The sequence below is a fragment of the Pantherophis guttatus genome, chromosome 2 (genome assembly GCF_059756535.1).
Source record: "Pantherophis guttatus breed Tessera chromosome 2, ASM5975653v1, whole genome shotgun sequence".
Lineage (NCBI taxonomy): Eukaryota > Metazoa > Chordata > Lepidosauria > Squamata > Colubridae > Pantherophis > Pantherophis guttatus.
The window spans coordinates 93,781,355-93,808,548 of NC_142064.1; the positions used below are offsets into that span (position 1 = coordinate 93,781,355).

The window sequence follows — 27,194 nt, forward strand, 5'->3', positions numbered from 1 at the left end:
TATTTTGTCTTAACCTCTTTCAATTAAAGGAAGCCAGGAAAACAAACATGGTGTGACCAATGTTCTGAGAAATAAGATGAATTTTTTCTGTCAGTAAAAATATATGCCTGTAAAAGTAGTGAGATAATTCCTGGAACTGTTTTCCTGATTTGTCACTCTCTTCCGACAAGGTTAATGCATTCTTTCCAATGATGAATTCTATGAAAGCAACATTTCTCCCATGCAGCCTTCATAGAGCCAGAAATTATTTCATGCTGCAGTAGGAATGGGAGGGGCTTTTGACTTCCTGTTCGCTTCCCAAATGACTTTGTTGTGGGAAGCTGGCAGAAAGTGCTGCAAATCATGATCACGTGACTGTAACTGACTATACTATAGTGATGCTGCAGCAGCCACAACTCTGTGAATACAACTGATGTGAAGATCCTTGAAATTTCCAATTATACACAAGCAATCCATCCTGGATTTTTGTAGCAAAATCTTTAATTTAGTGGATTTAAGATATAAGGAGTTCTTGACATATAACTATTTGTTTAGCAACTGTTCAAAGTTGAATTGAAGACAGCAAAGTCCACATTTTGGACAGAGAGGACCACTGGTTTGAAAGACAGGGACAAAGAGGCCATCTATGTCAAAATTGAACAGCCCTCTCTCAAACAGGGGAGAGGGATACGACATCATCTAGCTCCAGGCTACAACACAGTCCTTTCAGCAGTTCCAAGAAGGCTCCACACCCATTTGTACTACTCAGGTGACTCTGAGGACACAGATAAACCTCCAAGTGGCCTCAATGACTCACTAAAAGAATGCAAATGATCAGCTGTCTGCAAAGAATATAAATCCTTCCATCCCCCACCATCCAGTCAGAGCTAAATAAGCTTTTTGGATGAGAAGTGAAATGTCTTCAAAAAAACCTCCAAGAAAGTCAAGTTGCCCATTGAAAAAGCACCTTTAGGACAACTATGACTTGGATGACTGAGAATCTCCATAGACATTTGACCTAATGTAAGGTTACAAATAGACAGGAGAGCTTTAGTAGTATATAAATTAAAGCAGTCCTCAATTTATGGTAACAATTGGGACCAGAACCTCCAGTGCTAAACAAAGCAGTTAAATGAATTATGCCCGATTTCATAGCCTTTTTGCTGTTGTTATTAAGCAAATCACCACAGTTGTTAAATATATCCCATGGTTGTTAAGGAATACAGCCCTCCCCCCTTGCCTTTGCTAATTGGAAGTCAGCTGGGAAGGTTGCAATAACAATCACATGATCTTAGAAGGCTGCAACCATTGAAAATCCCTGCTGGTTGCCAAGCACCCAAATTTTGATCATGTGACCACAGGGACACTGTCACAGTCATTAGTGCAAAGACTAAGCACAAAATTAAGTCATAAGGTCATTAATTAAGTTGAAGATTGTCTGTAATGCCATATGTAGAAAAAGGAATAACACAGATAAACCACCCAAACTAGGCTTGCTAAGTCCCAATGATATCACAGGTATTATTTACCAACACTCAGTCTTACATATTCTCTATCTATCTATCATCTATCTATCTATCTATCTATCTATCTATCTATCTATCTATCTATCTATCTATCTATCTATCTATCTATAGATTTGGAGAGAATCCCTGCTTTCCAATTTATTTACTTTTTCTGGAAGAATAATAGAATACGTTAGACAAACATTTTGATTTAAATTCCAATCATAACACCAGCATTCATTCCATTAATTGAGAAATGTATGTTTTTATACCCTTAGCAGACTGAGAAGACCATTAAAACGATCTATTTCTTGCCCAAGAACAGTAGTTAGAGAATCTAGTCGACCTTTGCTATCCTTCACAAAAAGTATCTCTGCAGCAAGGTCCATGTCCAGCTTCTCTGAAAAAAATAAAATAAAACAAACCCACATTGTTTTCATCTCTTAGAAAGTTAGTTGCCACACATTTAAAACACACAGTGATGGCTAATAGATGATTTGAGGAGGGATTCGTGGGACAGCAGGCAATATAGGATCTGCTCAACACCAGATTTCACACCAATTTAGAAACCCAGGAATGTTCCTTTATTGTTAAGAGGCTTTGAAGGCAAAAGAGATGCTTGGTCAAGGCATTTACTTAAGCCTTTGGTGATGGCTAAGCATCTAATCCCCAGGCTCTCTTAAAGTCTGAGAGTTTACCACCAACTTTCCTAAAGGGGAATTGTTTAGTGGCATTGCATAAAAGCATAGAGCAATGGCAATTAGTCTTCCTGGCCTCAGTTTTGATTTTTTAATCTCCTCCCTCAGCCAGAGGACAGTGTTCCATTCCGGTAGGAAATAGGCCATGCCTATGAGGGTATTCTGGACACAAACTTCACACACCACAGCAGAGATCCAAATTAAATAGTTTTATGAGATAATATATACCAAGGGAAGGATGACAATCGTAATTTTTCACAGTAGGCAATATTAAAATCAAATCAAACAATAAAACAAAACAAAACAATTTTCCCAATTTCTCCAAGGCTTAGTAGGCTAAAAACATGATACTTCTCCTACACTTTCACTATGAAAGAGAGTAGTACTGAATTCAAAACAGCTGGTATCCTATGGCAGACATAGAGGATCTTATAATGCTAAAATACAGTTTCTACTTCTACAGTAACAAGTAGAAATAACACTTTTCTATTTTCTGTGTTCTACAAATTTCAGCTAAAGGTATCTCTATTTATAAAAGGAAGGAAGGAATCATAAGAAAGACTTTTTTCTCTTCCTCTTGTCAGTTCTGACTTTCCTTTAGAATAGTTATTACTACAAAGTAGTTGGTTAGTTTATGTTTTAATATATTGTATAAATCCAAGTGATCTCTTCAAAAAGTAAGTGGCTTTATTTCAATAAAAGCTGGGCCTTTTGTTGGAAATTTTGAAGTAAACCCTTTGGAAAATTAGAGAAATGAGACCGCTACAGTATAGAATAGAACTATACTCAATATCAATATACTGAGTTAACACTATACCCCCCCATAATTGCTAGATGCAATTGCTAGATAGGGCATTCTTCAGATTAAACAAACAACTTTGAAGAAAATACCGTATTTTTCGTCTATAAGACTCACTTCCTTCCCTCCCCCAAAGTGGATGGAAATGTCTGTGCATTTTATAGAGTGAATGTTGCTGAAGCCCCACTCATCCACTGGCCCACACCCTTCGGCTTTTTTCGGCCTCCGCGAGCCCCATTTTCGGCCTCTGCGCGCCCTGTTTTCAGCCCATTCCAGGCGGCAGGGATCATCACTGCCGCCAATTGGTGGCAATAGACGGTGGTGGCAGTGATCCCTGCCACCTGGAATGGAGTGAAAATGGGGTGTGCGGAGGCCAAAAACGAGGTCATGCAGAGGCCAAAAACGGGACATGCAGAGGCGGCATTAGACGGCGATCCCCGCAGTCTGGAACAGCCGATCGGTGGTATTCTGGGACACAGATTCAACCACCAATCAGCTGCTTGTGCTAAATCAGGCTGTGATAACATGCTGAAGCTGACCAGGCTGTTTGCTGCAAGGACGCTAGCCAGATGAATACTGATGGATGCTGGGAGGCAGAGGCAGATTTTTTCTCCTTGGTTTCCTCCCCAAAGGCTAGGTACAATTTATGGTCCGGAGTGTCTTATAGTGCAAAAAATACAGTATTTGGTGACTTCCTTTGCTAATGAAGCAAAACAAAGGAACGAACCTAGGGATATATTTTAAATGTACAGATGCCCTGGCATATTCTGGAAAGCACTGCAAAATTAAGTATACAATTCTATGAACATACAGAGCAAGTAGATACAGATTTTATATTTGAATATGTTTGAACATATACAAGAAGCTGCCGAATGGCATTCTGGCAAGTGGATTTAACATTCTGTTTCTGGACTGTACTAACTCAAGTTAGATATTACAATCAGAATAGACAGCCAACTATTTAACAGGGCTGATATTAACAGGTCTTATCAATTAATTATGATTTTCTAAATAATTACTTATTAAGAAAATATTTGCAGATATGCACTTAAAAGAATAACTTGCCTCAGTTAAGACCATAGATCTTCCCTCAAAAATGGCTTATCAATAGCAACGTCATTTGTATGTTATTTTTTAAAGGAAGCTAAAATTAAATTAGTTTTAATCTGCATTAAATAAAATCATTATGCTGATTACTGCTTATTGCCTTATAGCAATTCTATTTCAGTCTGCAGAGCAGAACTATACAAACCACAAATGGCCTGACAAGCATTTTTCAGGGTGAAGATTTTATTTTGTGCATTTTTGAAGCAGTCTAGGCGAAATTTATGGTGAAGTCCAGCACAATGTCTATATTGTGATTATAGAAACAAGGTACACTTCAAAGGTATGAAGATTACTTTCATCCTACATCTCTATTCTCAGTTACAAGATGTTTCCTCAAACGATTATCATATTTTTATATTTTGTTTATTTTCTCAATATTAAACACAAAGAACAAAAGAAACAAATTCATTCTGTGTGAATCTTAAGTAGCACACAGATTTTACTAGAATAACATGATCTTAAACAGCGGATAAACAAATTACATAAAAGTTATTCATCTTGAATTGTTTATGTTCCAATTACTTTGTAATACTGTATATACTGGAGAATATTTATTTTTAAATGACTTTTGCCGTTAGAATCATTTAGGAGACTGATGTATTTCCCCAGCCAATGTGTACAAAGAACTAAGGTATTTTTTATTTCTTGAAAGGAATCTCTGGCGACGTTATGGTAGTTTCAGTTGAACAGCCCCCTTCTGTATAAGTTTGTATGTTCTTGAAGATGACCTTAATACCTTATATCTACTTATATAATACAAACACAAATAAATATTTACCTCAGGGACCATGCCCTTTTTTTTCTTCCTCTAAACTTTTCTCCACTTCAAATGATGTCTATAGAGGAAAGGCTTTGATCACACCACCATGGCTGCCATATTACCTCCCCCCCCCACTTCTCCCAGCAGATATCAATATCCTTGTCTTCAATTAAAATTAAAAATACTGAACTTAACTCACCATGCACCACTGGTCATGGAACAGACCACTTCTTAAAGATATATAACTTATATAAATGCCAATATGTGGAAAGTGATTGTTTAATTGAGTTAACTGAATACTTTGTACATAATGGAATAAGGAAAGATAATCCCTGATATTAAGAAAAGTAAGCAGTGATTGTCATACCAGGAATTTTAGCAAGGATTGAAGTAGCAAGCTCATGCACAATCTCATCATTGCTTTTTCCTGATCCCTGGGCTGTTGTTCGTGGCTGTACATCAAGTATTGTAGTAATCAGAGTATTAGTTTCCTTTCGCTATAAAAAAAAAAGAAAATATGAAATATTAATTTTTAGAAACCTGTATTAAAAATATCTGACACTTAAAATTGAAAGATTTCTTTCTATAAATTTGCCTGTTTGTTTAATTTCACCATCACTATGAAAGCACACTAATTCTTTATCAAGGTGAAGATTTCACTCATAAAAAAAATGGTTCAGTGTGAAAATCAGCTCACAATATATTTTTCCCTTTGGTCTTTGAAATTGCTTATAAAATGCATTCATATTAGGTTTCTCATTTTGATTCTTTAATCAACAGAAGTATTTAAAGCTGATTAAACTAGTTGGCAACTCAGTCAAGTAAATAATTTTAAAGCTTTCAGTTGAAGGAAAGGCAATCCATCTACATGTTTTTAACTTAATGATCCACTAACTTTTTAGAATATAGATCAGAGGTAGCCTTAACGATGAAGGTTGAATTCATATTTAATGGTTTTATGTAATTACTTTCTAGCAAAAGAATTTTTTAAAATCCTTTTGCTCATTCTGAAGGGCCACAATTTCTTAGGCTATGTATATCTTGTGAAATGTTTTTCAAAATGTTGAGCTTTAAGCTTATTATATCCTTCATTTGTTTATTTATTTATTTATTTATTTAACTTATAATGACTGATATACCATCAACCATCATTAACATTTTTAAAAACCAGTTCCTCAATCTTGAAGTAACCGATTTTGATATTTGCTTTGGAAAGTTTAAAAATGAGATGATGATACACAAGATAAAATGAGCTGAGGGGTCCTTGGTGCTCTCTGAGCTTGGTTGTTTTCTTGCAGACGTTTCATTACCCAAGCTAACATCATCAAAATGAGCTCTTTATCACCAAATGTCAGTGTTTTTACTATATATTTTTCTGCCTAATACTCCATTTCCTCACAGGAAATATTATAGATAATGAAATGATTTACAGTAAGATAATATATCTTTTAAGGAAACACTCAAGTTCTTTCTTCCTTTCTGTGCCCCTCGGAATTTATTTATTTGCTCCCGTTTTTGTTTTGTACAGTTTTTGTGACTTTTGCATTGTTCCTTATTTTTAAATATTTTAAGTTGCTGGAAGTCAAACAGCATATAATAAATAACCATTATTACATACACAAAATGTGAAATCATAGCTGCCAGTTTTTTAGCTGGTGTTGTCTGCATACACATTGAGTTCTTCCCAAGAATCTATGATGTTGTCCCAAAGGTGCTTTTCAAAGGGCAAGTGGAGTTTCAGTTCTGAACTGAAGAAACTTCCTGGATGAGAAGTGAAACACCTTCAAGGAAAAAACAAAAAACTCCACTTGCCTTTTGAAAAGCATCTTTGGGACAACCATTACCTGGATGACTGAAAATCTCCATAGAAACCTAGGATATAATGTAGCATAGGAGTGAATCCAAGCAGTGTGGCCTTTTGTAATCAACAGATGGGAAATTTATCAATGTACATATTTTCTAAATATTGTCCAAGATTTTTTGGTATGGCACCCAGTGTGTCCATGACCACTGGGACCACCGTAGCTAATTTAAGCCATAATTTTTCAATTTTCATTTTCAGATCTTGATACGTTGCGATCTTTTCCAATTCTTTGTCTTCAATTCTACTGTCATCTAATATTGTTACATCAATTACCCAGACATCCTTCTTTTCAGCCACCATTAAATCTAATGTCAAGATTTTATACTGGAAATCCTACAATATTTCACCCTGCTCATTCTCAACTATTTTTTTTCAACTCTATATTCCCACCAATTTGACTGCATTAATTCAACTAGCTTGCTCTCCTGCACCCAAATTCAAACCTTTGGTTTCTTTTTTTAATGTTCCAATTGTAAGCTAAGGTTTACCTTAGCCACTTTCCTCTCAATCTTTTATAAAAATTGTCCATGACCTGGAGAACATTAAATAATGAAACTGAAGCTTGATTTTAGATGCGCAAGGGCAAGCTATTGAAAGTAATGCAATCAAAGTCAGAATTGAAAAACCATCAAATAATTCAAAGTGCAGATTATGTAAAAAGAAAAAAACCAGAAGAAAAGTAGATCATATACTCAACTGGTGCAGGAAGATCACACAAACTGATTATAAATAATGGCATAACAGTTGTCAGAGTGATTCACTGGTATATTAGGTATATTAATAGGAAATTATAATAAAAAAATTCAATACATAATGTTACACATAATAACAGCGGCAAGAATTGTTTATGTGCAAAATTGGAAGAATGAAAGAATACCTTCTGATGGAATGGTGATAAGGAAAGTGCTAGAATGTGCGGAGATGTATAGGCTGACAATGGAAATAAAAGACAGAGGAGAAACTAACTACTATTTGATTTGGACTTTATGGTACAACTGGTTAAAGAATAGAAGTAAAGATTAAGGATGTTAAAATAAGATGTACACACAGTGTACAGAACAAGGTACGTTGTTAATTTATAGTCATGAATTATAATGCATATAAGAAAAAATATGGAAATAACCTGTATGTACATATGAGGTATACTGATATCAAAGTGCGGTAAAGATGAAAACAAAACAGAATTCACTGGATTCACTGGAACATCTGTAAAAATTATCATGTAGCAATAATGAAAACATAGATTTGAAAAATTAATTCAAAAAATGAGCGCTTAGAGAATCTATGCATTGACAAAATTTTCATCTATCAATTTCAAAAGGCCAGGCTGCAGATACATTATGACATCCTAACTTCTTGGGAAGAACTTGGTGCATATGAAGGCCAACACCAACTAAAGAACTGGCAGAAGTGATTTCACATTTTTGGGTACCTAATATTACTTGATAGGTGGATAAAAATGCCAAAACAGTTCTAAACATCTGGCTGACTGTGCAATCAACCATAATAATTTATTATGTTAATATTACACAAGGACTCAGGCTGTATAACAGATGACAGATACCTGAAATACTCCCAGGGAAATCTTGCCCTTGAAATAAGATTTTGTATTTTAGACTGCAGGAGTGAATTTATTCTGTTTGCAGATTGCTTCAGATTTCTGCCAACTGTAAAGGTGACCTGCCCCATGCCGAGAGGACTAGGTGGAGGTGGATGGTGGAGTTTAGAATGTTGGTCCTTCCACTGAGGATAATTAAGATGATTTTCAATGAATGATTTAAAATAACCGCAGAGAAACTGCATTAGATGTTAGAGCACAGTTTTATTTAACAAGAATATTGCAGGCTGATAGTGTAAGTTTGAAATTATTCTTCTATTAAGCAAAATTTTAAATTGATATGGCAATATTATTGGTATAAATATTATTGGTAATGAAATATGTATAGCATACATTATAATAGGTTTTAAAATAACTGAAAAGAAAAACTTTTGCATGACTGAGAATTATCTTAGTAATATTTTAGGGATGGACACATTTTAGCAATCCTGTACAGAACACTTAACAATTACTGCTTGTTATTTTTGTGCAACTGACTAACACTAGCAAAGTCCTCCTTTTACACTGAGCTGTAAAACACAATTTATCTTAAATTAGTTTTGAACATTTATTTTGAGTACATTCGCACCTGGAATGCTAAATTGGCATTTTCATGCATTCCAAATATTTCTGGGTCATCAATCAAAGGAAGGTTTTCAATATACTCCTTAAAATTTTGCAAACTGTCAGCCACAGGGGCAAAATATATTCCTGTTTTATTAAAAAGAAACAGAAACTTATTAAAAGGCAAACACAATAACAATTTCATGCATTCTATACGATGCAATTTTATGTAGATACAACTTTAATAATTAATATCATACAGCTAGCTTTCAGAGAACATTCTACCACTCTACATGATATGTGTCAGATTAGGTCTTCCTACAGTTACAGGAGTTCAAATATTGAAAAATAACTTCCCAAACATATACATTAAAAATTGCCTAAGCATTTTATAACACCTTCATAATTTTCCTCTATTGTTTTACAATGCAATATTTGTTGCTTTATGAAAGAGTACAGAAAACAAATTAGTACAGAACGCCATTTATACAGAGCTTATTTGAAACAACAAATAATATTCCTTTTTTTTTTGCTGTTTTGATTGTTGCTCTTTCTGTGTATTTAACTGAATGCTGGTGTTTTATCTAATTGGGTATTAGATAACAAATAACTTTAAAATATTCTAAGCTCAATTAGATAAAACACAGGGAATTCAGTTAAATACATAGAAAGAGCAACAATCAAAACAGCAAATAAAAGCAACATTAAGCAATTTTTTTTTAGAGCTTTAAGTTCTTTTTATTAAAAAAAAGTTTGAGAAATAGAAAGAGCTCCATTGAATGTGGATTTTGGGGAAGCATCCTTGAGGAGAGCCTCTCTCCTTGAGCTCTCCTCAAGGACGCCATCCAAGAGAAGGCTTTCTCCCCTGCCACCACTGCAAATTTGATGAGGATACTTAGAAAAGAGCTTCTGAATATAATTTCTAGTCCCTAAACAGCTGCAATTTGCAATGCCCTTTTTCTTCTAAACTGGTCCCCAGTGGTACTAAGGCACCAGTCACTGAGTAAGCAATTTTAATATTCCTTGGGGAGTTTTTGGTTGTGTTTTTAGCACATAGAATAGAATGACATTGACATTTAATTACAAGGTGTTGACAGCACAGCTACTAGGGTGGCAAGGAGAGGGAAAACTTGCTGAAATTAGCATTGTGAATTAGAAATAATGTTCACACTTCTTTTGGAGTGAATCTTCTGGTTGAATTTACGAGAGAGAAACTATTTGTATGGATGTTTTTTAAACCAACAAGAAGAAATAACGCATTTCAATTAGCAAATAATTGCTTACCCATAGAGAACATTAAACTGTTAATACACACACAAATATTTTATATTTATATACTGTATACAGCAATCTGATAGTGTAAAATGAAGACTGGCTAAGTAAAGTGATGGATTTTCATTTCAAAACAGGAAGGAAATTATTAAAAGTTATCAGAGATAGTGTTAATTCATTTGAGCAATGAGAAAGCTGTTCTGTAGTAATGACATGAAAAGAGTTAACTAAAACATGTCCCTTGGGCATGCAAAGAAAGCCAACCTTTAAGATAGGATTAAATAAGATTGAGGAGATCCAGTTTGGGGTAGTGGTTAAGGCACCAGGCCAGAAACCAGGAGGCTCTAGTTCTAGTCAGTTCTAGTCCTGCTTTAGATACAAACCAGCTGGGCACTTTTGGTCACTCTTTCAGCTCTGAAATCTTCTGAAATCTTGCCAAGAAAACTACAGACATTGATCCTGGCAGGAGTGAAGACTGATTCAAAAGGATTAAAAAAAAAAAAAAACAGATTGAAAGTGCAGAAGGACTTTTGAAATGTCTAGGGTAGCAGAAAAACTAGGTAGCCTAAAATAGAAAAACTAAAAACAGGTATAACGGTAGATAACGAATTGGGAGAATAAAAGTAGGAGAACAGAATTTAGGCCCTGGGAAAGGCTCAAGCTCTCCAGAGCCTTTGGGAAGTTATTATTTTTTAAGCACTGAGGAGGAGAGTCTCAAGAAAGTTTCAGCAGTTTTCAGCAGTTTTCGTTTTTTTTTTCTTCAGAGAAAATCACTGGATGCATGTAGAGAATGAAAAGCAGAATGGATCAAGGGCTGAATTTTCTCCAGTCTTTGGAATTAGAGGGAAAGAGTACAGAACCTATTCAGACAAGGTACAAACTATGCTTGGCATTGATTTTAATTAAGACCAATAGGGTTAACATTTTCTCTGATCGTGTTTTATGAGAATGGAGACGCTTGGGCAGTTCAGGCTCAAATTAGTACCTGAAACACTTCTGATTGAGACAGATCTACACATAGATACATGCATCCTAATGACAGGGGGAAAAAGGTGAATTACCTGATCACCCATGCTAACAGCATGGAGTAAGGTATTTTTTTGGTACAGAAATACATTCTTAATTTGTAGAGCATTAATGCCAGGGAGAATCAGATCATGGTTGTACTCAACAGCTAGCAGGAAGAGTAGGAGAATGAAATCAATGCAAATGCTCTGAAGGACAAGACCAGAAGATGAACTACAATTTAAGAAAAAAACTGAAAACCTGCAGTGAATGTAACCAAAACCACAAGAAACTAGGAAAACTGTTCACAAAGATGGCTTGGAAGGAACATAGCTTTCCTCATATTGTTAATGGGCTGTAACTGTTTGTTTCCAAATGAACTGAGATTAGATCAGAAAGAGCAAGTTATGAGACAGATGTGCTTGAATGCTTGACTGAGAACAAATAGGGGAAGGGAATGGAGGCTTTTTAAGAAGATGAGCTGCACATTTCTTCCTTATAACCAAAGGAAATGGGCAAACAAATGTTAAGGTTCCAATTATTAGATTATATTTGACTATTTTAAAAGACAGGATGCATCTATTGGAATTAAAAGACCGATTGGTAGGTTAAGCCTTGCAGAATTTTCCAGAGCTTTATAATTGCGTTACACATTACATTTAGATAATCTAATAGATATTAAGTACTCCTACTACAGCTTGTAAAATATGTAGTAATTGTGAGAATGTGTACAGCCAGCAGGTTTTCTAGTGAACTGGACTGGAACATTTCTATTAGTAACTTCGACATGCAGCTCTAATTGAAAAAAATAATTATATAATAATAGCGTGGTAAAATCAAATGCTTCTATTCTTTCAGTGATTTTCAAAATAGGCACATGATATTTCATCAATAAAATGAAATAATACTGACCTTCATATCTGTATTCCTATCAATCTCAAGAGCCTTGAAGACTCTGTACCACTTCATTCTGCTAGTCATGTATGAAATGTACACAAAGGAAGTCTCATTTTGCTGAGACTGTCTTGGTGATCATTCCCTGCTCTGTACATAGGTAGATAATGACTAGTGCAAGTTCAAATAATACAATATTTGATATAATGTAAATTGTAAATTGATACCAGGTTGTGTTTAATGTGACCCAAAATTGAGTCAAGGCAAGGTTAACATGGGTGCAAGCACATAACACAGTTGTGGCTGGCGAGTTTAGATGCTGTTAATCTTCATGGGCACAAATTGGAGAAAAAGAAGATTGTGTCAGAGGAAAACAGTTCAAGTTTTAAAAAGATGCTTGTTATTATATTAGACCAAAAATTTGATGCAATTGAACATGAACAGGGTCTTAGCAACATTAAAATAGGGCATGTTGGAATGCCTGAATCTATGGTAGAATTGTTTTTTTAATACTGCTTTTTATAACTACTCTATGACGTTGCTAACCATACATTTAAATTATATTATTTTTGTCTTTCACGGTAACATTTCATTAATATAATGATAAACAAATTATGTTGAAAATCTTTCTGTTGAGCTGGAACCTATTACCATAATTTCCATCAAAATATCACCTTGAATAGTGTGAATTCAAATAATACAGCCAATTTGTAGGATTCATTAATTGCACTAATCATTACCTATTTGTATTATTCAAGTGGTGGTTCCTATATCTAAATGTTCCCTCTATACACCAATAAGGACACCTTTTTCTTTTAAATGCTTTTCATCAACAACTTGCTTCTTAGGAAACAAGTACTGCTCCAGAAAAAGCAAGTTAATGAAGCAAAACAAAGGTTGTCTTGAGTTCCTATCAAGAAACCACTAATGGATGACAATAATTTAAAATAGCTGAATAAAACATTTTGCTAATAATTGTGCCCGCTCCCAAATACAATGCTGGCTTAGAAATGTCTAACTACCGTATGCGAGAGATTCAATTTTTTTCCCTATATAGAAGACTTTTTGAGTTGCATCTACTGAGAAATAAACTCAGCAAAAAGAGAAGTAGGGAATAAAAATAAGCTCACGCAACATATTGTAGATATGTAGGTAGTGTCTTTTATTTGAAAAAATTGGAACCGAGTGTCATATTGGGAAAGGTTGATCAAGAAAAGACAAAACTGAAGTCAAACACAGTTGGTATTCAGGAGTATGAAAGGAGAACTTGAGTAAAGTAACATCATATCCTCATCTAGAAGACATCACTCATTTGAACTCAAAAGTCTGGGAATAAGGATGCTGGCGATGCATTTGCCATACGCAGAACTAATAAACCATTGTACTGTGACAGTGTGCTCTATTTAGCTCACCAGCAAAAGAAGCTACTGCAGCTGACCTTGAAAGGAACAGAAGGAAACACTGCATCACAAGGGCAAGATCTTCTATATTTGAACATATAGAAACTCGACCATCAAAATTCTAAAACACGTCTCTTCATTTAACTTTACAGTTTAGCCCTTCTGAATTCAGGGAAAGGTTTTAAAAATGGCAGCTGCATGAGCTGAAGATCTTGCCTTTTTTTGACTGGGAATAATGCAGAAAAACAGCCACATGCTGATACCTATAACAATTCAGATTTTAAGAAATTGAGGGAGAGCACGTTCTAATATATGCCCAATTCTTTGTAAGATAGAAATATCCATGAGGACTAAATTGATGAACATAAGGATAGGTGGCAAATGAGCAGTTGGGGGTGAATGAGAATACATTGCAGTCACTTAAGGAACAGATTAAATCATGAGAATCTGAAATGTATTGCTGAATACCTGAAATTGTATTAATTTAAAATGAAATTAGGTATACCTGATTTTTATGTCCATTCTTTTAAGGGAATCAATTACCTATGTATTTATGTCATTGAAAATTATAGCTTGGTGAATTCTTTTGAGGCTCTGGTGTACACATTCAAGGTTTTATATGTGACAGGTGGCCAATACACCTCAGGTTGTGTATTCTTGCTCATAATAACCATTCCAGGGACGAATGCAATACCAGTAATTAGTTTTATTCTTCTCAAACACAATTGAATCATTTCAATAGAGCAATTGTAATCAGTTTAATAGAAACTTTTACTGATGTCAGATATCGGCAACTTAAAATGTATTTACCTGATTCAGAATATTTATACTCATCTTCTAAGGTTTCAGGAGAAAAAAACCTCTTTAGGATTGTGCGAAGACACCTTTGATCCCAAGCATCTGTAACTCTTCCTCCATATGTAATCTCCCCTGCAACATTATTTGTTTTATAAATGATCTCATCATTCATTATGTTTAATGTAACACATTTTTAGCTCTATTTTCTCTGAATAATTATTGAACTGGTGACTTCTAAAATGTGTTATCATGTATCTAAATTTCATCTGACTACATAAATAAAAATGTGCAAAATGCCAGACCCTCAAAATATGTGTAATAAAAGATTAAGAATTGGTGAATATGCAAAATTTTGCAGGCTGATTAATACTTGCATAATTAAATAACGTGCTATTTGATGGAAAAAGTGTAAAATATGGATACCTGGCTATCTTATAACACTTTGTGACTAATTTTTTCCTTAACTATGGCAACCTTTGGTGTACAAATGTGGGTTACGAAAACACTCAGTAAGATTATTCTATCATTTAAATAGAAACATGTAGCCAAAATGATAAACATAATAGATACCATTAGTGCAAATTGTGACTTTCAATTTTCATGTCAGATTTTGAAATTTTGTTTTTAAAAGCTTTTAGCTGAAATAATATTCAACCTTTTAGAGCTTTATGGCAACTGTAATAACTTCATAAATATATAAAGTTGTACCTACTTTGCAGTTTTCACTGAACTGCAGTGTTAAGTATATTGCTGGCCCTACCGCACATTAACAATAGTGAAGCTGAGAGTGCCAGCAGATTGAGCTCTGGGTAATAAATGTATTGAAACAGCCAGGAAAATTAACAGAGACTGAAATCATAGTAAGAGTCTAATGCTAATTTTTACTACGTGAGTTTGTGTTTTGTCCACAAATCAAGGCGAACACCGTGTTTTTCCTACAATAATGATAATTTATTGATTAAAATAATAATGAATGCATTATATAATCCTTGGGAAGGACTCCATAGGTGGATAAAAATGCCAGATCCAATCTGAACACCTGGCTGACAGTGTGACAAACCATAATAATATATAAATAATAATTTATTGATTATTCATTAGGCCATATCAGAATAATACATGTTCCCATGAGATATACAACTCACCCTACTGCTGGTCTGTAAATATAAAATGTAAAGCAAGAAAAGACCATGTGCTACAAAATAGAGCAAAAGAACTAAAGGAGAATGAAAATCATATTTCTGTGTCACTCCTACAATTTACCCCAATCATATCCACGTATTCGGTTACCAATTGTGCTGTTTTCTTCAGATGAAGGGCTATATCATAAATATTCTCAGAGGAGCAAAACCCAAGCCTTTTCAGAACTTAACCTCCTCAGATCACTTAAAACAGATCCATGGAGATTTTTGTATTACAGGGTAACAAAATGGAGCCTACTACTTATCTATCTGCTGGGTATATTTAGTTTTAGTACATGGGAGGAGGGAGGTCACTTATTTTCCTGAAAAAGAGGACATGTGCAGTCTGGAGCTGCTGTAGAACCAGATCCCTCTCTGTTTCCTCAGAGCCATTCCTTAAGAGTGTCTTTTATCAATTTTCTCTGATGTGAAAACTGTGCCTTTTCCTAGAAGAAAATTGCTTTATACTGGTAGCCACCTTGCTTTTTGATTATCCCAGTGTGTTTTGTAAGGTGATGCCTTTGAATCTAGCCTAGAAATCTCAATTAACACAGAGCTCAGTAGTCAGGCTACAGTTGTACTAAAAGACCTTCACTGGCTGCAAGTTTATTTCATAGTGAATTTCATAGTGAAAGACAATGTGCTGGTTTATATATTTAAAGCCTCTTAGAGAGCACATTTTTCTAGATGATGAAGTAACTGGGGAAGTTTTTCTAAAGTTGCTGTAGCTTTGCTAGTGGAATCCAGGGGCTGAACCTTTTTTGTAATTGCCCCGATCGCTAGAACGCATGGATATGGACTTAAAACAACTTGTTGGTATTTAAGAATTTTGTAAAACACATTTAAACTTGATAGTTCTACCCATTTTCATGCTTAATTTTATTTGCTTGTTTTAACATTTTAACTGGATAGTTGTTATAATTTGCCCTCATACCTGTAGCTGTAGAAGATCCTGCATTCTACTGGTAAAAAAAATGTACAATTCTGTATCAACAATTTACTGACAAATGGACAATTTCAGGCTTTCAATTTTTCAGTTGGAAAATTTTAATTTGTTGCATAATGATATGCATATATCACACACAGAAGAAATCGGTAGTTCTATGAGTAACACTGATAGTTCTGTTCGGAAATGAAGATACTTCATAATGCAATGAAGATACTGGATATAGACAAACAACAGTCACCAGATATTTTTTCTATGCAGGAAAGAATGAATTGCTTGTCCCAGCAATTAAGTTGTTGTTATGTATAATTGTGAACTCAGTGGGATAATAATTACATCAGTAATCAGAAAGCCTTGAAAATGAGTATTTAATATCCCAAACAAACCTTCCTAAATTCATTTGGTCAGCAAAGCATTATAAACACTCTAGCTGAGATATTATCAGGCTCAAAGAACCAAGAGTGACATGTGGAGCTACTTCTGAGTAGTTCCTTTATTTTGTTGGCCTGCATAAAGCAATTATCTGCAATAACTATACATATGCTCTATGAATTGCTAGGGAGGGCTTGAACTTGCTCTCTTCCTGCCCAACAGATAATCCATTGTCTCTTTGCTCCTCCCTCCTGTGATTCTGGACTACATTCCACTCCACGTATATTCCATTCCTCAAATGAATATGTAAGTGGATCTATGAGCTAGTGATTACGACTTATAATCAACAGCTCCTTTTGTGCTATGGCGAACTATTTTTAAAACTGAGAGAAGCTGGCATAATTCCACAGCTTCATACCACACAGATTTATGGGGACAGTTCAAATAAAATTCCCAGCTGATAGTCATACTGGAGGATTATGTTTTTGTTTTTACGTTTAAGGTTAAAAAGTGCATTGGATAACACAAAGTCCTTGGTCTCACATAAATAATTCTCTGACCCCAATCACTTACAGCAGACATTTATGATAGGTAATATGTATGGATCAGTACAGATGTCACAAAATTATTAACTTGATACCTTTACCTGTTATATATGTGAGGGCATCCCAGGGTATTTTTCCTTCTTGGCAATAAAGATTGAGGTTTAATAAGGCACATTCTCTGTCACTGTCATTAAATTCATAACATATGTTCCAACCAAGGGGTCCAAATTTTTTCCTTTCCTTGAAGATTAGAAAAATTAATTTTTTTGGTCAGCGTTGAAGAATTTCATGACAAAAATAAGAAATCATAAAAAACCCTGTAAGAATTATTCAGTCCCTTCACAATTTCTATAATTCTCCCCGCCAGATTCTATTTCGCGAGTTCCCATGGCTTATTTCATTTAGTGATAATATCAGATTTTCATTGTGATAATGAATCAACAGAAGATATGTTTGTCCTAGAAAACTGACAAAATAGCTCCTGCTTTTCTGAAGAATGAGATGAAAGAGCTATTTCCTCTTTAGTTGTTTTTTCTACCTGTACCTAGTTTTCTCTTGAGATCTATATTACCGGAGGAACATCAGGGAACCAGAGGCTACTAACTGAATGGCAGTGATTAAGAAACTAGGGAGAATTATATAATACATTTCCACACGCACTGATTAGAAAACAAATCAAGGTTTTTCCTGACATTCTATTTTCAACAGCTTGAGTAAAAGCAGCAGGTGAAAACCTGGCTAGAATGTCACCCTGGTTCCAGAAATCTTGGGAAAGCATTTTTGAACAATTTTCACAAAAATACAAAAACTGTTAAAGATGCAATTAGATGTTTATATTTATAACCCTTCTTCTACATACAGCAGATGCATGTAGTTTTCTAGTGTACCACTTGGAGAAAGGAATAGATTACAATCTTTTTTTTAAGGATGATACTGCATCTCTGATGCAGTGAGTTTTAATGCCCAGAAGCTTAATTGTTTCAGGGTAAAAGATTAGTGCCCTTTTGAAAACACTGATACGCAGGACATCAGAATCAATTTGACTGTATCATAGGAAATAGATGGAGAAGGAAAAATCCAGTCTGCAAGACTACTTCCAGATGCAAATTGTGGAACTATTAAGTCTATTAAGTATTGATGTCAAATAAAGATGAGTTTCACTTAGCAAAATCAAAGAAAGTAACATGGCAGCAATGTTCAATCAAGAGTACAGATAGCCAGAATTCAAGTTTAATGTAAGGAACAAATTCAGCATGCCTAACGTAGGCATAGGACAACTTCTGGAGCAATTCAAATAAATAAGAAACACTGACAACTAAAGCAAAAAAGATCATTCTTCAAGTTTCAAAGAAGAAATGATCCAAGTGGCTTTGAGGATGAGCTATTGTGTTTGACAAAAAAAAAAAAGTCAGAGGATGAAAGTCTGGGCAATAAGAAAGAAGTCTGATGTCTGAACACAGATTTTCAGTATTAAACACGTAAGGACAAAAAAGATATCTCAATCAAGAATGTCAACAATGTTTTGAAAATAACCAGAAAAATGAGAGGTATTTTTAAAATGAGAGGTAGCACCAGAAAATTTACAGCAAAGGAGGAATACTCAATCATAGAAGAGGTCTAACAGAGACAAATGAGGTTGAAGGAAGATGGAAAGACTATTCTAAAACCCTTTACAAATGGGATTATAGAATGACAGATACATTTATAGAGAGGACATATATTCAAGGACTGATTCCACTAGAGAGTGAGGTACAATAGACAATAGACTAGCTGTCAAATAGAAAAGTACAAGGCACAGAAATGAACTATTTAAAGCTTTAGCTTTAGCTTTACACTTAAAATTAAGAGCTTTATACCAACTAATATGGAACAAGAAAATATGGCATAGAGATTGGAAATAGACAGAATAATTAATCCAATAATAAGCAAATTACTGAAGCACTCCTTCACATAAACAGGGTTGCTTAAAATCTTACAAAAACGAGAGAGCCAAACATGAACAAAAAAATATCAAATACACAGGCACATTCTAGAATAAGCAATGAAACTAATTGTTTTTAAGGAATGTTTACAATGAACAAGACGCTTCTGTAGGAACTGGACTTCCGGTTGGCGCTGGGCAATTCAATTGGGGAAATGGCAGGGCTCTTACGAGCCCCGCGAAAACCCCGACTGGCGAACTGCTGCTGGCAGGTCTGCGGACCTACCCTGTCCTGCAGGGACAGGGGAAGAGAGAGGGACCTTTTAGACGGCCGAGAGGAACGGGCAAGTTCCTCAAGGCCGGAGGAAGCCCTCTGAGCTGGCGACGGGGGAGCGCCAGTCATGGTGACTGCCTCGAAGCCCGGGCCAACCAGAGAAAGCATTGCGCTGGAGGAAGAACAAAAAGTGAGAGCGAGGTGTTCGGAAGCCAGGTAAGTAAGACCAAACCCAGGCGGGAACAGCGTTTAAACTGTGGATATTGATAAATGTGCACTAGCCTTAATTAGCAGCTACGGAGTATTGGGGCAAGAAGATTTGCAAAATACTTTTTAAAACAGAAAGACCCACCAAAGGATTATGGATTTTATTGCTTATTTGGAATGATTGCCTTTTTAAAAAGTTATAAATTTTGAAAACTGTTCTTTTTTCTTTTTTTAAATGGGAATGGATTATTTTTGGAAGAGAGAAAAAGGAAAGAGGTGATAAACAGGACTTTTTTAAAACAAAGGGAAAAGACAAGCGGATAGCCTTGCAATACACAAAATGGAGACTGTGAAGAAGTGAAAGTATAATTGCAGATTGTTAGCAGCTTGGAAGAGATACTAAGTGTCTTGTTATTTTAACTGGATTACTTTGGCAACAAATAAGGAGCTTTGACTCTGGGGATACTCAGTCTGTCTATTGGAAGCTTTATTGATGGAAAGAAAAAAGAAATAAAATGGAATAACTATAACTGAACTACCAGGCGCATCAAGAAAAGGAAAAAAGGCTCTAGTTATACGTTGATCTTTAACTTCAGTCAACTGAATCAAGTCCAAAATTGGAGAAGAATCAAACAAGGGCTCACTCAGAAAACCTCCTTCTGCACCTTGCACTACTTCTAATTCCTGCTTGGACTGTTCTAATGTTCAGCCAAAATGTTGGAGATGTGAATGTTTAGATGCTACGTATTATCATGTTTGGTGGACCTGCAGGAAAGTTAAGGCTTTTTGGATAAAAATTTGGTGGGTCATGCAGAATGTTTTGAGGAAAAAAATTCAATTTTCTCCACAGTTGTTTTTATTGGGTATAGTTAAGGGTTTTACACGGGGTGAAATAAAACTGATATTGTATATGATAACAGCAGCAAGATTGTTGATAGGTAAATATTGGAAGAATGAAGCTTTGCCCACTATCGAGGAATGGACTTTGAAGATGGCTAGTTTTGCAGAGATGGCGAAGATTTCAGCATATTTAAAAGACTGTTCACAAGAGACTTATGAATGGGAATGGAAAAGGTGGATAGAATATGTTCAGAACAAATACCAAACTAGAAAGTATCAAATAGCTTTTATTTGAAAATAATGTATTAGAAATATTTTAATGTAAAGAGATAAAGAGGAAAAATTATACAGGGGGAGGGATGGGTTCAAGCTTATATATCAGTGTTATTAGTTATGAGTACATAATAGGGAAGTCTGGGGGGGGAGGGTTAGGGAGGGTTAGGGAGGATGGGAAGTTTGGGGAGGGGGGTGAAAAAAGGGGTGAAAATGTAATTGTAAAACTTTTGCAATAAAAAAAAAAAGAAAAGGAAAAAAGGCGTGGCACTAAAAGAAGAGATGATGATTTTATATATGGAATGATATAAAAGAACTAAACTTTATAGAATTTTTAACATTGATAATATTGAAATTGAAAAAGAACAATTTTGGACAGATTGAAAAGATGAAAAGATTTATAGTAGATTGCAAGTTAAGCAAAACAACATAGTTTGATTAAAATGGAAATGTAATGCTTAATGCATATTTGAAGTTTGAATATTGATATGAGATATACCTTTTTTTTGTTTCCCTTTGCTACCTTTTTGATTTTCTTTCTTTTCTTGATACTTTTTCTTTTCTTTTTTATTTCTACTTTCCCTCTTTTCTCCTTCTTTGTTTTTGTTTTGTTTTCTTTCTCTCTTTCACCTTTTATTTCCATTCCTTTTAAATTAGATTATATAACATATGTATTTGGTTATGAAATAAGACTATAAATGAATGAATGAATGAGAATATGATTTTTCTAAATGTTCTAAACGCTTAAATGAATTTTTGAAATTTAAAATAAATATGAAGTAGATGATCTTAAAATATATGAGAAAATATTTGTTAAAATTTATGCTAAGCCAAATTGTGGTATCTGAAAAAAAAAATTATGTAATATGTGAACTAGTTAAAATGAAATAGCTAAAACAACAGATGTAGGCGTGGAGGAAAATATGCTGGTAACACCAGCCAAATAAGAGAAAGAGACTTGGAGGAGAATATGCTGGAAATCAGCCAAAACAAAACATGCTGGAAATCAGCCAAATAATAATGGGAGGTTCGGAGGAGACTATGCTGGAAATCAGCCAAAATACAATTTGTTGGAAACTAGCCAACAATGGGTGGAGGTATGGAGGTGACTATGCTGGAAATCAGCCAAAATAAAGCATGCTGGAAATCAGCCAAACAAAGCTGGAGGTATGGAAGAGGATATGCTGTTAATCAGCCAAACTATAATATGCTGGAAATCAGCCAATAATAGGAGGAGATAGGAAGGAGGATATGGATTTTGAGATAAATTTGAGAATATGAAATATGCAAAACTAAAGGCAAATTGATAAAGCTTTAAGGTTTAAAGAACTGAAGAAGGTGTCAAGAGATTAAGAAATATGGATTGAATTTTGATTTATTAATTGAAATAAAAAATAGAGCTGTATCTAAGTTGAAATTACGATGTGTGGTTAGAAATTGTAAGATAAATAATTAGACTAAGAGATTAGAATATATTTTTTCTTTTTTTAATGTTTTAATATTGATGTTAAAAGGTGTAATGAAGAGAGCTTGGAAAAGAACCAGAGATAATTGAATTTATAAATGAGCATAATAATGAATTAAATGTGTACCTGGAAATTAAATTGGTGGTGATATAATAGAATGGTTCTGATCAAGATATTAGAGTTTATGACTAAAAATTTTTCTATGTTTTGACTTTGAATTTTAAAAGATATAATGGGAAATTGTGAATGCAGCTTTTTCAAAATGTAAGCAATTGTACCTATTCATGACCGGATCGAGACTTCGCTCTCGAAAGAGATGCATTTTATGCGTTATGTTGGAAAAAATAAAAAATATTTTGCAAAAAAAAAAAAAGAAGAAGCTTCTGTAGGAACTGAATTTGAAGAAACACCAGTTCAGAAAAGAGAAGAAAGTGAGCTAAAGATGCATTTTGTTCCTGATTTGTTTAACTAATTCAAAAAATATATTCAGTGAATGATAGGATTAGAAGGGATGATACTTGGAATCAAACAACTAAAGAATTATTAGATGAAATAAAATTAAAATACAGAATTTGAAAAAGTTCATTATGAAATTGAAAATGTGAAGTGAAAAATCTTTGTTAAATATTCAAATATTAATGTCAAAAACAAGATTTAAACAGTCCATAGTAAAGAAAAGAAACCAGTAGATAGACTGATGTTCTTGAGCACAAGAGCACGTAAGATCATGTGCTGAAAAAGTGAAGAGGAAATTTATCTAGGGAGAAATAAAATGACAAACTAGAAATATCTTTCCAACACTTAAAGTTAGAATGGTTAAAAATGGGTCTTTTTGTGGAAACATAGAGGTGAAAGCTGGATGTAGAAATCGTTCCTGAACATATAAAGACTGATTACTCTATTGATCAGTAAGGAGAAACTCAAAATAAATATGCATGATTCGTGAGCAAATAGTGATCTGCATAAATTAATATGCTTGGCAAGACTGAGTGGAGCAGAATGGGAAAACAATATGTAAGGTAGGGAAATGACTTGAATTACTCAAATGTCTTTGGGAGAGCTATGCACATATGCAGGTCAAGATGGCAGGCAATTGTCCATATAATCACCAAGGCCAAGGCCAAATTAATGGCTAAATTTTTCCTTTAATGTCCAGCCTATATGGATGAGACCTGTTTTCTGCAACAACTCTTATGACTAAAAGAGAATTGCTGATCCAAAGACACACTATGGTTGCACAGCAGATTTAAATCCAGATCTCCCCGTTCAAGTTCAATCAACTGCTATACTTATATTCAACACTGGCTGGCTCATTTCCAGCACATGGATCATACCCAAGTTGAAATCAGGAATTATACACTATTTTTCTTTTCTAATCTTAAGGAGGAGAGAAAGGATTCTATTTCCAAAATTAGAGATAATTATTTTCATTTTATAATCAGCGGGTAAGATCAGAGAAACTGAGGTATATCTGAATTCCACTGAAATCAGTTTGTGATTTCAGTTTGAACTCAGTATTTCATCAATATTTGTATTTAGAATTTAAAATGTGTCCCTTCATTAAATATGGGCAGTAACTCAATACAAAAAAAGCTTCTGAATAGGCCTGGATTTCTATTCCATAAATGTCTATAATATTTCATTGCACAATATTAACAATCTGCAGATATTATAAATATTATATTTTACTATGAGAAACTTGGATTCTTCTTTTGGTGTCTTCCAACATTCTTTATGCTTAGTTTTGTCACAAACAGCTAAGAGAATTTGAAGCAAAATGGAATGGAGAAGAAAGTTCAACTGAGATGAACAAATTGTTGCATAAATATTTACAGAGTATATTTTCTTTCTTTTATAGCAATAAATTGGATTGGATGAAATTAAATCAAAATGTTTCTGAATGCAACAACAGGAATGCAAATCTTCCACTCCAATAGATACTTGATATCTTAAATTTTCTTTAACTGAAAACATGTTTAGGTTGACTAAGATTTTACTGGAAGTTTGATATGATGATAATCTTATGAAGTAAATAAGAAGACATTAGCAAAGCAAATTACCTTTGCCTCAAAGCCACATTCCCAAGGAAAAAAGATTGTTACCACAACTACAGAAACATTACGACATAAGGAAGATGTTGGTAAGCAAACTCTGTATTGAGGGTCTGCCCACTCACGCCTTTAAGGCTTTTGCTTCTGCTGCCTCTGATATCATATAAAAACAATTTGTGCTTCAATAAAAGAATGCACCTGATACTATTTCCTCTCTTTTAAAAGCTGTGTGCTGCAGCGGAAGTACAGTTTGCTTTCACCAGTGATCTGAACTGATCATTTGCAGGCTGTTTTTAAAATTATGATGAAGGTTGCATGCAACACAAAGGCTACAACTCAGAGGAATGTTACCAGAACTTTGAGTTTTGCAGAAAGATTACCGATAAATTTTTGATGTAAATAAAATGAATAGAGTAGGCTTCATGAACACTGCTGTTCTGAACTAATATACGAGTGTTAATTACCTGTGTGACCCATTCCTCAGAATGGAATTATGAATCTGAAACTATCTGGCCATTCTGAAGGTGATTTATCTGTTTGTGGGGTTTAATAGTCCAGAACTAGAGAGGTTAGGACTGTGTCCAGAAACCACAAATAACTTACAATCCTTGAAGATTTATTTCAAGAAACAGTCAATTCACTTCCAGACTGACTGATTCAATGTGTTTTCAGAGAGAATAAAAGGAACATTTTGAAGAATGCTCCAGGAGTAAAACCTTAAGTTTTGCACATCCTTGATATTAATATGCCTATTAAAAATATCTCATTACTACAACATACACGGATGATCACTATTAATTATTACTTAATATATTCTTAGAATAGGAGATACCTGAATAATTGCATGAAAAAAGCAAATGCCAAAAATGATTTTTCTCCAGATTTTGCCCAAGATATTTTCCTCAAAAAACGTGGGAGTCATTTCTGTGAAGGCTCTTCTGATGTTTGCCCGTAGACCTTTAGGGGGTTCATTTGTTACCTGAATGGAAAAATATATGTACACACATGTATCAAATTGATTTTCAAATATATATGTTAACAACTTCCAGATAGTATTCCTATGATGCTTCTATAAAATTATGTAATATGAAATAGCTATGAAGCAGCGGTAATTCACACACATCATGCCTCATTGCATTTAATCATTTGCACAGCTACAGGACTAGGTTTTCCAGTTGTGCACTGTGTTGTCAAGTTAATGCATGAATTAGTAGCTATCTGTATGCAAATGGCATTTTCTAGTCAGAGGAAAACTCTCAGCTTTTAACCAAGTTAATATATGAGATTACTTATCCAAAGTTGCATACAGAAATGAAAAGCTTCAGAAAGTAAGGATATGTAAGGCAGGTAAAAATGAATCTGCTTACATAAATGATAAATATGGAGCAATTGTAGTTAGAACTCATACAATAAAGTTGTTTTTATCATTTTCAAATAGTTAGTTCTCAACTTATGACAATTGAGCTCAAAATTTCTGTTGTTAAGTGAGACATCTGTTTTGCCCCATTTTATGACTTTTCTTGTCACAGTTGTTAAGTGAATTGTTGCAGTTGATAAGTTGGTAACCCAGTTGTTAAGTGAATCTGGCTTCCCCAGTTGACCTTGTCAGAAGGTTGCAAAAAGTGATCACATGACCTTGGGACACAGCAACAGTCATAAATATGAACCAGTTGCCAAGCATCTGATCATGGGGATGCTGCAAATGTCATAACTGTAAAAAATGGTCATAGGTCACATTTTTCAATGCCACGGTAACTTGGAATGGTCACTAAATGAACTGTTGTAAGTCGAGGACTACCTGTACCATTTGAGATACTTGTCTGATATAAATCTGTTTTGTGGGTAGAAAGCATTTTAATCAGAGATACAATTAGTAAAATCAGTGGAAGTGGAAGATTTAATGGAAGTTAAAATCATTTTCAGGGCAGAGATTCCCCATATTTTTGAAGAAGGCTAAATGATTATTTGTACCGATATTCATTGTGGCCAGTGAAACATTTCTTTCCTTTTGAGGAGGTGATCTGGAGTGATATCTGATCTAGAACAGAATTGGAGAATGTATTCCAAATTTCAGAGGTGCTACTGCTGTACTGAACAGAATGGTAATGAAAATATGAATGGTAATGAGAAGTTAACACTTCTGGGAAGTGAAGTGCTCACATTCTCAGCCTTTTAAAATCCTCAAAGATCTGCTGATGCCTCCCCAGACTGTGAGGATTGAGTTATGAGTTGCTCAGGTCAAAAAAGAGTGGCCATCTCTGGCATAGATAAAATAACCCACAAACTAGCTTTGTTTTCAATAAATGGGGAATAAATATCGGCATTTTGACTTTGTTATGGAACAGGCAGAAGAACATGTGGCCTGTATTTCAAATGACTGATTGCCAAAGCAGGATTTTTAATTTTTTTAAAAAAAAAATCAGTTTGTTTTTAATACTAAGTGTGAAAGTATTTACTTGTTATGGCATACCAAAGTGTCTTACAGTCTGCACATATGGAATTACTCAAGGAACCGTCTCACCCAACTGGGACTGGCCCACCCTACCTGTACCGGCAGAAGCATGCTGCGGTCAAGCAATTCTAGCTGGCCAGGTCCATGAGAAGGGCCATCTCTGCCGTGGCTCCTGCACTTAGAAACATCTTACCTCCTAAGGTGAGATTGGCTCCCACTCTTCTGATCTTCCACAAGAGCCTGAAAACCTGGCTTTGCCAGATGATTTGGGACCTCAATAGGGGAGCATCACACTGGAGCTGATTGATGAATTAAGAGGAAATCCCACCTCCCTCTCGTGTGTCTTGTTCCCTTCCTTCCCATCTAATAACTAAAATTTAATTTTGATTGTGGTTTCTATTTTTACTATTTTAGAAATATACAG

At 34.7% G+C, this 27,194-nt stretch overlaps 1 protein-coding gene across 1 annotated transcript in view; it reads right to left on the reverse strand.

Moving 5' to 3' along the window:
* The window catches only part of DNAH6 (dynein axonemal heavy chain 6), a 174,552-nt gene that overhangs the window by 8,549 nt on the left and 138,809 nt on the right, over positions 1 to 27,194 (reverse strand). The window contains exons 67-72 of the mRNA XM_034410708.3: positions 25,151 to 25,297; positions 17,388 to 17,526; positions 14,255 to 14,374; positions 8,899 to 9,020; positions 5,216 to 5,345; positions 1,757 to 1,884 (exon numbers count right to left, since the gene is read on the reverse strand). Coding sequence (XP_034266599.2) covers positions 1,757 to 1,884; positions 5,216 to 5,345; positions 8,899 to 9,020; positions 14,255 to 14,374; positions 17,388 to 17,526; positions 25,151 to 25,297 — 786 coding nt within the window. The remainder of the gene's footprint in view (positions 1 to 1,756; positions 1,885 to 5,215; positions 5,346 to 8,898; positions 9,021 to 14,254; positions 14,375 to 17,387; positions 17,527 to 25,150; positions 25,298 to 27,194) is intronic.